The sequence below is a fragment of the Carettochelys insculpta genome, chromosome 24 (assembly GCF_033958435.1).
Source record: "Carettochelys insculpta isolate YL-2023 chromosome 24, ASM3395843v1, whole genome shotgun sequence".
NCBI lineage: Eukaryota > Metazoa > Chordata > Testudines > Carettochelyidae > Carettochelys > Carettochelys insculpta.
Window position 1 is genome coordinate 19,312,153 of NC_134160.1, and position 14,409 is coordinate 19,326,561.

General features: G+C 40.3%; 1 protein-coding gene across 3 annotated transcripts in view; it reads left to right on the forward strand.

Annotated features, from left to right (window-relative positions):
• The window catches only part of HNRNPR (heterogeneous nuclear ribonucleoprotein R), a 47,241-nt gene that overhangs the window by 2,435 nt on the left and 30,397 nt on the right, over positions 1–14,409 (forward strand). The window contains exons 2-5 of one of the 3 annotated variants that reach the window (XM_074976284.1): positions 5,713–5,878; positions 8,176–8,294; positions 8,670–8,777; positions 10,073–10,186. In XM_074976284.1, the coding sequence (XP_074832385.1) occupies positions 5,713–5,878; positions 8,176–8,294; positions 8,670–8,777; positions 10,073–10,186 (507 nt within the window). Of the gene's footprint in view, positions 1–5,709; positions 5,879–8,175; positions 8,295–8,669; positions 8,778–10,072; positions 10,187–14,409 lie in introns of all 3 variants that reach the window. The other 2 variants (XM_074976283.1, XM_074976285.1) reach the window with 2 other exon arrangements.

Consider the following 14,409-nt stretch of genomic DNA (forward strand, 5'->3'; position numbering starts at 1 on the left):
CTTTTTTCCATTTTGTGGACCACTACATTTTATTTGAAGCTGTGGACCAATGTTCCCTTCAATATTTTCCACGCTTTTTGCACTAAATTTTATGTACACAGATACACATGCAGATGTGTAAGAAACACATGCTGCTGGCTGTTGGTGTACAGTTGATCAGCTGCGTAGCATTTGAATCTTTTCTGGGTGGCCATGTAAGTTCCTGTGGACCACTTTAGAAATCTTTGAGATGTTCTGTGGGCCACCCTTGGTCTACAGACCCAGGTTGAAAGCTACCTGAATTAAGTTAAAACTAGTGCATTATAGTTTTGTGCATGTGTGCACAGAATTTTCCAAACTATCAGTAGTTTGAGCTATTTTCTTCAGTAATTCAAATTGCAGTTCAGTTTCCTTTTTAAACCCTTGCCTTCCCTTATGAGTGACATTCACTTATCACTTTGTCATCTTTTGCCTTTGAACTTCCATGGTTTTAGGCTAAAGATAACTTTTGGAGGAGGTAGAGAGAAATCTGGTCTACTGTATTTCAGTAAAACAACTGGGGTAAGACATAATTATTAGTGGACTCCCATCCCCTTTTTAATCCATAAGTGGCTGCACTTCAAAATGTTAAATGTGATGCCCTTAAATCTCCAATTAAGCACTAGTTATCAAGGAGGTGATGATGGCCAGGTGTATGGGTATTAAGCAGTAACTTAAAAATGGCTTTGGTACAGGCTCAATGGAAAAAAAAATTAAGGGTTTTAGTTATGCCTGCTGCACTTTAAAGATGGCTGGGTAAGCCTTTGCGGCTCCATGGTAGCACAACTGTTACAGCCAGATGAATAGTGGTTCAAGGACAAAGTCCCAGTTCTCAGCTACTGTATCATCTTGTACTTGTACTAAAGAAGAGCTTTCTTTTTTGGAAGCATTGGTTTGACCACTTAGGTTCTTTGAGCATATCGCCAACCTCCTTTTTTTTTCCAAGGTAACTAAAAACTGTGGGAATACCAGTTTTGCGTGTGACTAGACCTCAGTGAGGATTACTGACTTTACTAAGACTTTCAGATATGCATAGGCAGGTAACTCAACAAAAAAAAACCTGCTGTATGGCCATGCCCATATGGAGTCTTTTTTTTTTTTAAAAAAACACCATTCTTCTACTTCAAAATGGTGCAGTTAGGTAATGGAATGGACACTGCACAAGACATCCTCACTTACAATCTACAATTGCTCCCAAACTTTACATATTCTGCTTGCTCTCTGTACACATGTATGTGCTTCCTGAAATCCACCCATCTTTGTACATTCTGACATGCATCTCTCACACGTACGAAAATAACTTTATCCTTCTGGGAGTGGATCTATAATCTTTACATACATCTTGATTAAAGAATGTCCCTGTCCCCCAGAAACTTTGATTACTTGTGCTCATGCACCTAATCAGTTTTATTTGTGCTTTCATGTTTGGTTGGTTGGCAATTGTGCCAATCATGGGCATGATCCACATGCAACCTCAAATGTTTCTCCTTTTTATTTTACACTTCAAAATTCTTTCTGGTCTGAATAATGGAAGTAAAAATGCTACCTTTTAGTAACTCATTTTTATAGAATATTCACTTTGACATATTTTATTTGTGTTTGGTACCCTTGCAGAGCTTGACATAGCTAAGTGAAGCAGAGCTGGATTATCTTCCTGTTTGAGCATAAGTATAACTCTCTTGAATTTCAGTTATACCTATGTAGCCCCACTGAAATCATTGGGGGTCAAAGCGTTGTTTTAGAGGATGTAATGAAGTTTGCATGTTGATAAAGCATGAAGGAAAAAAAATCTCTGTTTAACACTCATATTTTGGTTTGAGTTTTCAAAACCAGCGGATGAAAAAGTCTTTGTGCTTGTAATTGGAATAATGGGGGTGTCATCTGGAAATGGTTGAGACAAAAATTACTTGTACCATAATACCTTCATGTTGCAGAGTAGAACCACACTTAAGGAAGAGTTTGCAGTTAGAAACATCACAGGAAATGCATAGCTAAGGATGAATAATCTTTGGTGGTTTGTGCACATGAATTACAGTAGTGTTAAACTGTGATTTCATACAAATGTGCCAGTGCTTTTGCAAAGTAAAGTATGTATAGCCTGACGAATACACTTAAAATGAAGTAAAACAGACTTAAAATTCATACTAGAAGTACATTCTGCATTTGTATAATACTGCAGTAAAAACTTAATTGGGTTGTATTACCAAATTGATAGTAACACTAAATATGTCATACCATTAGGTTACATAGTAACAGAGAGGAAGCCGTGCTAGTCTATACACTATCAAAACAAAAAGCAGTCAAGTAGCACTTTAAAGACTAGCAAAATAGTTTATTAGGTGAGCTTTTGTGGGACAGACCCACTTCTTCAGACCATAGCCAAGTCTGTTCTGGTCTGGCTGTGGTCTGAAGAAGTGGGTCTGTCCCACGAAAGCTCACCTAATAAACTATTTTGCTAGTCTTTAAAGTGCTACTTGACTGCCTTTTGTTTTCATTAGGTTACAGAAACAATGAGTGCTGTGCAGTTTGAGAGTTTAGCTGTGGAACTGCAGATGCATTGTTAGCATCAAAAAGTGTACAGCCAGTAATCTCAGCGCAAGTTTTAGGCAAGCCTGAGAACATGACTAAAATATTACCATCTTCCATCAGGCGAGTTTGAGTACTGTGTGAAAATGACATTTGAAGTGTTAATCCAGTTTTATTAAAAGTCTCTTAAAAAAGCATCAACTTAAACTACAGACTTGTGGATATCTTTATTACAAGTAACACAGCTAACAGTTGTGTTGTGAACAGGACATGAGAAGTCATTCTTCTGCTCTACTCTGTGCTGGTTAGGCCTCAGTTGGAGTATTGTATCCAGTTCTGGGCACCACATTTCAAGAAAGATGTGGCGAAATTGGAAAGGGTCCGGAAAAGAGCAACAAGAATGATCAAAGGTCTAGAGAACATGACCTGTGAAGAAAAGCTGAAAGAATTGGGCTTGTTTAGTTTGGAAAAAAGATTTTTTGGGGGGGGGGGGCATAGCAGTTTTCAGGTATCTAAAAGGGTGTCATAAGGAGGAGGGAGAAAACAACTACTTCTTCTCTCCGCAGAGAGGCCAAGAAGCAATGGGCTTAAACCTCCCTTGCTGCAGTTTAGGTTGGACATTACGGAAAAAGTTCCTAGCTGTCAGCGTGGTCAAACACTGGAATGGATTGCCTAGGAAGGTTGTGGAATCTCTGTCTCTGGCAATATTTAAGAACAGGTTAGATAAATGCCTGTCAGGGATGGTCTAGAAAGTACTTGGTCCTGCCATGAGGGCAGGGGGCTGTACTGGATGACCTCTCAAGGTCCCTTCCAGTCTTAGCATTCTATCATCAATTACTGTAATTGAGGCTTTGTCTGTTTCACTAGTATACTTTGTGTAATCACTTCCATGTTTTTTGCTGTGTATCCAAATTTCTTGTGGAAAATCTTATAAGAGACTTTAAAAGTAAAGACAAATTATTGTCAACTACAAACATTGGCAGAGTGCTTGAGATGTGGGGAGAGAAGGGATGAGACTGAAAGGGAGAGTACCTAAAATTACTTCAGGTTATTGGAAGGCGAGAGGCAGCTTATAAAAAAGGTGGAATACAAGCAGATTTCTAGTCTTAATTCTTCTTTTACTGACACTCGTGTAATTCACGGCACAAACGTAACATCACAGTAATGTTTTGAGATTTAATATAACATGAGCTTGGTTAACATTAGGGTAGTGATGATAAAGCATGGTTCTGTTAACATGTATGTTTTGTACAGTTCTGTTGTCACTAAATAGAAACCATACACTATACCTTATTGGAATTTGTCAAGTAGCATAATGTGGCATGATCAAGAAGAAAAGTATATAGTCTTAAATTGTATACGTGTATACCATGCAGCTGTAGAAGTCAGCTTTGTTAGGTAGCTTGTGTAAGGAAGTGTCACTTTAGTCTTGTCCCTTGCCATTCACCGTAATTTTCTAAATACATTGCAGAATTGTTTGCCTAACAAGAATGATTTGGTTCAAGCAAGCATATCTGTCCTTATGCATTTTCAGAACAGTGCGTAGGCTTTAGTTTAGAATCTTTGATGTGCTGATTGTCTGTGCCTGTCATGGGTGTAGTTTTATTTAGGAAACTTGTTCAGTGGTAGATGACTAGTTATTTTGAGAGTTCAGCGTTAGAGTTTATTCTTGAACCATCTTCATGTCTGGTATTCTAGTACATATGCATTGTTCTTGTCAGGTTGTCTATATCTGCCTAGTTACCATTCCATTGCTGATATATGCATCATCAACTCTTCTTCCATGTCTTATAAGACCCTGCACCATTTGCATCTCAGCTGATCTTATATTGTTGACCATCCTGATATATATTTCTGTTGGGTAGTTTGTAATCTCGGCCATGAAAGTTGAGCTGGAAACATCTCTTGGCTTTCTAATGGAGAAATTGAGTCATGCTTTACAGTGAATAGGTAAACCCCATTGGAGTTGTCTAAGACAGTAAGGCTGTGTCTACACTAGAGGGTATTGTTGACAAAACCCAGGGAATGTTCAGATTCCCAAGGCGTTCTGTCAATAGTAAATTGACAGAATGCAGCATTTTTGTCGACAGTCTTATCCCACTCCTGCCTAGGCATAACGCTTCTTTCAACAGAAAGCTGGTCTGGATGTTCTGTGGGGCCCTCTGTCAACAGACCCAGCTTCCAGGACACCCGGCAGCCCTGTTTGCTGTGCTTCCGGTTGGCCATTTTGTTAAGAGAGTGGCCAGGCAGTCTGGCTGTGCTCTGTGAGCACTGGATTGCAAGAGTGATCTGCTCTTGGTAATTTGGCCCTGATCTATTGATAGAAGTTTTGTTGGAAGATATCTTCCAACAAAAACTTCTGTCAACAAATCCTTGAAATCTAGACATAGCCTAACTGTGCTTGGTGAATGCATGTCTTTGCAACCTCTGTATTGGTTGTTGCATCAAGTCTTTCACTTACACAATTAATTACAGCTGCTGCAGTTATGGCTTCATTTGGAAATAGTAAAATGCAGAATATCACATTAAAATACGATTTGCAAACTCTAAAACTTCGTACCTGAAGCGTTTCTCACTTTAAGATTTGTACTACTGTGGGTTGAAAATGTAACGTCTTAGTATGGCACTTTTCCTGTTTGAGTTCTGAAGCATGCCGAGAGAGAGTATGGCTTCTCATATGAAATTAAGTTGGGTTTGAAAGAAGTCATGACAAAAAGCCAGGAAACTGTGAAAGTTGTCAAACATGTATGACCGGTGATATGTTAAGGTACCCTGCATAAGAACTAATCATTTTAAGAGAAATGGGAGATGAAGTTAACATTAGTTCTGTTGTAGCTTATTGTTCACCGATTGAAGGGTGCTATGTAATACACTAGTACACTCCAGCTGCTATGGTAACCAGATACCTTACTGACAATCAAAGTAAAGTTTAGATCTTGATGTACATGAAGTACTTAAAATGTAAATTCTTCCATGTACACGTTCCACAATATTACAGGACTGTACTTACTGAAACTTAGGAGAGCTGCATCCTAAAAGGATTAAATACAATTTTGATACAGGTCATTTGCAGCATGTATGCCAATTAGTCTAGATGAATCGTGCATTGTCCTACATACTAGTTCTTTCTGGCTTAATGTAATATAGCTCCTGAATTTTTTCCAGCAGCATAATAAAATGGCTAATCAGGTGAATGGTAATGCGGTACAGTTAAAAGAAGAGGAAGAACCAATGGATACTTCCAGTGTAACTCACACAGAACACTACAAGACACTGATAGAGGCAGGCCTCCCACAGAAGGTGGCAGAGAGACTTGATGAAATATTTCAGACAGGTATAATATGCATTTCTTGTTTCTGATTGGTTATGAAAGTGAGGGCATACCATTTTCAAATTTTATAGATTAAGGTTTTAAAATTCTTGCTGTTTGATCTGTGTAGCTTTGAATGTATTGCTACTTTAATTTCCCCGAAGGCAAACTGGGTTTGACACTGACATGCTAATTATTTTAATCATCCTTAGTGTTGAATGACATCCTAGTTGCTTCAGGAGATGGTTCATCAGTTGCGTAGGCTTTCACAAGATGTATGTTTCAGCATACTAAACTGCCCATTTTTCTTAATCCAAATCAGTCATCCCTTTGCTTTTACTTTTCTGTCAACTCCTCACAGTGACTCTTGGAATACTTAAGGGCTGAGTAAGTGACTTAGTGGGAAAAGCACCTACCTCATCTTTCCTGGGACTACATTTGAACTCTAGTCTGCCTATGGCTTTTATGTTCTGTCCAGTGCCAGCTGAATAGTTGAATCCATGTCAGTCATTACACCTGAAGTGTTTGCTTTAACTGCATTTTGATAAAAGTCCAGGAATAAGCCATTGAGGAAATTGAATAATATCTTGCTAGAACCAAGTGGTCTCTGGAAATCACAGTAAGAGGGACCATTTTCAGGAAGAGGGATTTTTGTAGTGTTTTTTGTAACTCCCCCCATTATTTTGATCTTATAAATGGAAGCTTCCTTTTCCTCTTTAGAGTGCTGTGTTCTTCAAATAGATTTAGAGCCATTAATTAAACTGCTTCATGCGCTTACCTTGAATACCTTAGTCAAAAAAATTCCACAAACTAAGTGATGGCAGCTCAGAATATCTTATCCATCCATATTGATACTCTGGCTTGTGTGGATGATCTCTTTTGGAAGTCACTCCAGTTAGTTTTTTTTTTTTTTTTTAAAGTTTTTATTTGCTTAAAGATGCATTTCTCTAAGTGTAGGTTAGGATGATGTCCGCATCATGGCTTGGGGGTAAATGTAAATGGTTGGGCAAACAACTTGTGGGATTCTAGTTTAGAAGGTGTTGCAATTACGTTGTGTTGTGAGGAGTTCTCAAGTATGAGTATTTAACCCCAAATTACCTACCTAGTGAGACTTCATTGCATGAGTAACTTTGAAAACACATTTGTTGAAATTTCCTTAATACCAACTGAAGATCCTATACCGTGCAGGGTTTTTGTAAGCTCTGTTGCTTTTGATACCATGGCCAAATTCAGGGCGGTACTTTGGGATTTTCTAATCTGCTGATTCTTTTCACTTGTGAATGATACAGGTGCCTTCCAATATGCAGGATCATTTCTGAAATGCAGTCCTTGTTCTGTGTTGTTGCGTTTCAGAACGCCAGTGGAGACTTAAGGAGTGTGCAGTAACTTAAATTTGAGAATGTTCCAAGTGTCGAGAGTTCTGTATGTGGATTCATACTGAAGTCTGTTAAATCTCAGCAAGTTTTTTTAGGAAGTGTAATCCTTTTTGCTTGTAACTGGGAGCACTCCACATCTTTCATGAAACCACTGATATTCCAAAGAGTAAAATTTCTAAATCTCATAATCATATGCGCTTCAGAATTGGTCCACTGTCTTTGGGTCTGTACCTGTACAGCTAATAACAGTGTGTTTTGGGGTACATAACAGGGCTCGAAATAATGTGTTTCTGGATTCTGGCTGCTAAAAAGTGTGGGTTGGTCAAAATGTTTTCTGCACTTTCCCAAGCTAAAAATCCACTCTAAACTCTACTACTTGAAGTAGATGGGATGAGTGAACAAGTTGTTCCATCTCTGATGCATTTTGACGTGAGGCAGGAGGTAACTAAGTTTCGCAGATCCTCAGTCAGGTCGCTCCCATTGCACATTACCAGTAGGGTTTAGGCAAGTGAGCAAGGCATAGGCAGTGTTCCCTGTCAGTTTATTTTGGAGTGATTCCTTTCAAAGGAAGGAAACACAAAGCTTTTGGTTCATAGATCGGTTGGAAATATGAGCCAGAGTGCATTATTTCAAACCCTGGTATGTAGCATTGTGTTATGAAGCAGATTGGATTCCCAAAGCTTCTGAAACTATTGTACTCTTGGTTTACTTTACTGTACTTTACTTTAATGCCTAGGTATATACATTTTAATTTAACTCTTTCATTCATGTACCCATGTTCTTCATATAGTTGTGTAGTTATGCATTATTTAAGCTTAATTACATAATTCTGTTTACTGATATTCAGTATAAATGTTGCTTGATTGAAAAGCAGGTAGCTTAGTCAGTAGCCATCTTGTTTTTATATAATAGAAATCTGTAACTTTTCTGTCTTTAACTTTTTAGGGTTGGTAGCTTATGTCGATCTTGATGAGCGAGCAATTGATGCTCTTAGGGAATTTAATGAAGAAGGAGCCCTCTCTGTATTACAGCAGTTTAAAGAAAGTGACCTGTCGCATGTACAGGTAAGGGGAGAGCTCTGGAAGTGTGAGCAAATAAGTGTAATAGTGTTTTGGCACATCTTCTCATAAAGCAAATATTTGCTGCTCTGCAGTTTCAAACCCAAATTGTGAGTCTGGTATACATCCTTTGTATTGGTATTTTGAGTGGAAGGCAAAAGTCTCTGATGCTGGAATGATCGCTATGTTGAGTGAATGTATGACCTGTAGCGCAAGCTGGAGCCTTATTGTCTTTAACTATCACCTGGGATGTTCTTAATGTAATAACCAAAATAACCTTTAACATGACACATTGGCTTTTGCAATGTGTAAGATTTAGTGGCTTTAGATGGCTCTTTATCATATACTGCAATTGAATTACTTTATAAATTGTGTCTGCAGAACAAAAGTGCATTTTTATGTGGAGTTATGAAGACCTACAGGCAGAGAGAGAAACAAGGGAGCAAAGTACAAGAGTCAACAAAGGGACCAGATGAAGCAAAGATTAAGGTAATGTATTTACATTTAATTTTTGTAATACAGAAGCTGGTATAACTTGTCTCTAGAAAGGTAGCATGAATTTGAGTATAATAAATCCTTTTCCATACGCTGAAGTAGCATAACACTGTTTGGAACCTTTCCATGCTGATGCTGTTAGGGAATGCATGTAAGACACATACTAGAGAAGTGTGATTCCACTAGTAAATTAGCACATCTTTCAAAATCAACTTTGGTTGCGGTAAGTGTATAATTTTGGAGGAGTAGAATTAGACTAAAGAAGAGAATGTGGCTGCATCTAAGTTTCCTGTAAGTTGTGTGGTCATGTGGGAAATGGAGATGGAAGCAATTAGAGGGAACACTGACCTGCATGCTTTTTATTTTAAACATCCAAATGTGTGGTAATATAGATATTTCTGGAAACTTGAATAACAGTTGTTTAAGATATGTCATGTTTATATAGGGTCTACTTAAATTGCGGACAAATCAGAGGCTGATCACAGCACTAAAAACTTTTATGAATTTTTGTACAGTTCTGTATTTAATTTGATCTTTACTTCTGCTGGTGGCAGCACTGCATTCATAGCTGGGCAATGGGAGAGTGGTGACTGCAAACAGAAGTGAGGGTGACTTGTATCATACAAGTATATGGATACATCCATAAAATTTACTGTATGCTCTGAACAACTGAAGGGGGGAAATGTGATCTTTCCTCTCTTCCCTGCCCCAGGATTTAAATTCAGTAGTCTCCTAGTCATTGTTGATTAAGATGTGCTATGTTTCCCCTCCCCCAAAAGTTTCAAGGAGCACATATCTTGCTATGGAATTTTGATGGATGAGAGCCAAGCAGGCATGACCCCATATAGGGTAAAAGCAAACAAAAAATAAGGTTTGTTTTTCACAGCCCCAACATAGATAGGCCACTAGGTCCCCCCTCAACTGCAAAAACGCATCTTTTGGTGGGTGGAACATGATGTGTTCAATATATCATACAAAAGGTACTGGAAATGTATTGGCAGGTGTCCCAGAAGCAACATATCTTAAAACCAAAGTGTTTCATCTTTCTTGTTGGAAAAGCTAACCAAATATTTGCTGTAAACTTTTCTGTACAATGTAACACTTCTCTGCCCCCCCACCCCACCGCCTCCCTCCCTCCTGCCAAGTTTGCACAGCCTCCTGAGGAATCCTATAGCTTGCTGTATAGTCCTTGCAAAGCACACATAAGGACTTGTTAATCTCAAACTATTTTGATATTAAAAAGATCATTTAGCTATCTAATGTGACAACTTTTTACAATAATTTTTCAGGCTTTGCTAGAGAGGACAGGTTATACTCTGGATGTGACTACTGGACAGAGGAAATATGGGGGCCCTCCGCCAGACACTGTCTACTCAGGCATTCAGCCTGGTATTGGAACTGAGGTTAGTATGTGCAGATTTAAAAACAAAAACTGTAAAATAATGTTTCTACTGAACAATTCAAGCAACTAGAAGTAAACAATACAAGTAAAGTTATAAAGCCTTGCAGGGCACACATCAGTATTGAACTGGCTTTTCTCAATTATGTTCTGCTTCTGCAGAATATAACCACAAATGGCGGAAGAAGTAGGAATGCTGTAGACAAGGATTGGCAGCCTGTGGCTCTTTAATACTGCCGCTGCTGGCTCCTCTGCAACTCTCTGCCCTGCTGCTGCTGAAACAGTAGAACTAAATTTAATTGGTTTAACGGCCAGCAAGGAGGGATCCTACTGTTAAATGAACTCAATTTAGTTACATTAGTTCAGCGGTGGTAGGGCAGGGAGCTTCTTACTTGCCCTGCTACCTGAGTGGTCACACCCGTCAGGTGGATGTGGCTTAGCTCGGCTCACCGCTGCCAGCGGAACACCTCCACACCAGTTTTCCTTCTCTTGGGCACACATGGGGGGCCCCCCCAGCATAGGCTCCCCAGCCAGTACCACAGATGGGTTAGTCTCGGGGGTGGGTTTGGGGCTGAGAAGGGTTAATCCTGCTGATGGGGGTGGCGGGGCTTATGAGAAGGACTAATGCTGGGGATGGGGTGGGGTAGGTTTGGGGCTGAGAAGGGTTAAGCCTGGGGATGGGGGCACTGGGTTTCTGGGCTGGGGGGGTAGATTGGAGTTCAAGGGAGGTAAAGCCTGGTAATGGGTGTGGAGGGTTGATGGGAACATTGCTTCCTCCTGTTTAGGAACCAGGTGCAGTGGCTTCCTTGTCCTCATTTACTTTCCAATCAGGGGTAAAACTACCTTAAACTTTCTAATTGGTACAAATCATAGTGTGCCCTGTTCTTTAAAATAGGGGTTACTAAAAGTATGGTTTGGTATTTATTGGGGACTGTCTTGTATTCACATACATTGCAGCTCTTGAAGTATTGATTTTTTTTTTCTTTTTTTAATAACTGAATTTGAGAAAATGACTCTTCTTGCTATTTTACGTTCATCTGATGAAGTAGGTCTTTGCCTATGAAAGCTTATTCTCCAAAAAAATCTAGTCTATAAGGTGCACAGGACTTCTTGTTCTTGCTGTTTTAGTTGCAGACCCCTGGTGTAGACAATAAAATTCCTTCAGTGGGCTTCTAAAATAGGTTTAGATCAGAATATCAGATGGCTTAACAGGCATTCAGCCAAACCCATCTGCATGGGGTGTGGGGGAGGATATGATCTTTTCCTTGTACGATGTGACTATTACTTGAGACATTAGTATCATTAGAGACTTCATGCAGAAGGTGGTGAAGACACTTGCAGATGTAAATAAAATGTTGAGGTAGAGCGTATATTACATAAATGAATATTTGTGTGTGGGTTGCCTTTATTTTGTGGACTATTCATACATTTTGTTTCAGTGGCACAAGCATCCTGGCAACTTTCAAAAAATTACTGTTAGGGATGTTAATGGTTAACCGGTAAGCCTCATCCTAAATCAGAGGTGGGGAAGTCCCCGTGGCTTGCCTGGATTTGGTGCCCAAAGTTCAGAGCACCCCCTCCCCAGCATCTGGCCCATGGCAGGTGGGGGGGCATGGAGCACTGAGCCTCACAGGCTGGAGTCAAGCAAGCTGGGGCCATGTCTGGCACGTGGGCTCTCCCTGTTTAGGGAGAAGGAAGCAGCACCACTGGTTTCCCCCCAGTTGCAGATGGGGGAACAGTAGGCCTGCGCTGCCTGGAGCGTCTTCTGTCACTTTGGCCAGAATTCTGGCCTGGGGGGCTGCATTGGGCGGGGGGGGGGGGCGTGTCTGTTAGTGGCAGGAAAAATGCCTCTCTGGGAAGCTTTCCTCTGTGCTACCATTCCCCCAGCTGGAGGAGGGGGTAGCAGTGGCATGCAGAGGTAAGTTCCCCACCCTCACCCTGCTCCTGTACCTCTCCTCCCACCCAGGCCCCCTCCTCCAACCCATTCCTGACCCCCACCCCACTGTTGTCCACAGCCCACCTATGCACCTGGCATCCCACTCAGATTCCCCAGTACACTCCTGCACACTCCCTACTACCCAGATCTCATACCTCCTCCCCAACAGCCCCCTCCTACACACTGAATCCTGGGGCGGGAGGGGGGAAAGCTTTTGGTCCCACTCTGGCCTCCAGAAGAGTTAATCATGCCTGGGGGAAGCCCTGAACCTTCGTGCTGCTCTCTCCACTCTTCTCGGCCATCCCCCTCCCTCTCCCCCCTTCATCCCTGTGCCTGTCGTGCTGCAATGCAGGTTACCAAGTATTTGTAACTTTCATGGATTTAGGAAGTGCTGTTTTCTGTATGGTGGTTTTAATAACATTACCTAAATAAGTGAAACTGATGTGAGTAAATTACTTTGGATAAACCTTTTTTTGGTGGATATAACTTGGGTCTTGAATTACATCTAATCAGGCCTCAGAATGATTTGCTTATCGAATATTCATAATGGACAATTGCCTAGAAATGGAAAGAGGCAGGAAATCATTTTATAAGGCTGGTTCTTTCATCTGTTTTTAGTACTGTCTTATAAGCATTGCAGTGATGCTGAAAATTAAACTGAGATTGGGGCTCTGACAAACACTTACTTAGCTTAAATGAGCAGGGGAGGGGAAAGGAAGAAGAGAGGTGAATGAGTTGTTGTGTGCTTCTGCTGATGTGAATACATGACTTAGTATAGATGACAAGTATCCATTTAGTCCTCAGGACAATATAAAGTAGCATTGAATTAGCTGTAGTATGACTTCTGCCTGAGAGCACTAGGTTGGAGTCTCCCAAGATTCAGTCACCTTTGTTCATGAAGCCACTAGGGAGATAGTGATTACACCCATATGGCATTGTCTTCATGCTGCTGTTGAGCTCTTTTGATACCTAGTGTATATAGTGGCCTGGATAAAGGACAGCTTGCCTCAGCTCCTTTAAGTTAAGAAGTTAATGCTGATTCACAAGAGGAGTTGCTTTGAAGATTTTGTAGCCCTTACCTAGAAGGTTTTTTCTTGCATTGTAGTCAGATTAGTCTGGAGATCTTGTTATGTTTGGTTTTTAGGCACCCGGATGGCTTCATTGACCAGAAATAGCCTTTATGCTGGCTGATGGATGGCATCCCTCTTTCCTCACACAATCCTGTTGTCACAGTTGACCTATAGTTTTGTTACCTTTAATCTTGACACTTGGGATGGGCTATATAGATCAGACCTAATGAGAGTTCGTCAGACACTCTGCCTCATGTACACTGGCAAGAATAATGTGTGCCTCTTTTGGGGCTATTGACTGTACTGCAGCTTGATGCACCAGTGTTGTGCTGTAGGAGGCGGCGGATATTCTTCATAGATTGTCGTAGCAGCTAGCTGAGGCTGTGAGGTAGATGGTTTTTAGGTGCTCTGATTCTGGATTGGAGTTCTACAATGCCAAGTGTTAGCACCAGTTTTATTTAATGTAGTCATCAGTGACCTGCTGAACACTTTAAGACAGCTCATGTAAACTGGTATTGTTTGGTGACGTGGGACTGTCTTTTCAAAACATTCAAGAGAAGCTGAACAGTGAGATGACTGTTGATGAAATTTTCAGATAGGAAACAGGCTCATTTTCAAAAACCTTTACATTAAAGAAAAGGTAGACTAGAATATTCCTGAATCCAAAGATTCATAGCCTTTTTTTAAAATGCTCAAGCTACCCAATGGAATTTGGAAAACTGCAGCTATATCAGGACTACATGTTCGTTTTGATTTATTTTGATAGACTAGACAACTGACCCATTCTTACATCCAGGTGTTATATGTGTGCATTCACAATGAAAAGATCCTTTCTTAACTTAAAAAACAGCTTTTGGAGTAACATTTGGTTTTTCTAATAGATCTGAAATTGGAGTGAATAAATTTGTCCCTTGAGAGTAAGGTTATGGATGTTCTTTTTCCTTAAGGTATGGATTGTCACCCATAGTCATGACTGGTCAAGATGTCCCATTCTTGGCTATCCAAGGACAATTGATAAATACGATTTTAAGAATTGTTCTCTAACACCATGCAGAACAAAACTTTAACCACATAACTTGGAATAACAAACGAGGATATCCCTTTGCATGAAAACCGAAGGAGGAAGGATTCTTAGTTTCCACATCAGAGTGCTGCTCTTTTAAGACTGAATGAATGAATGTTCCACAACTCCTAAGATTTTTGGAAGGTACATCAATTTCT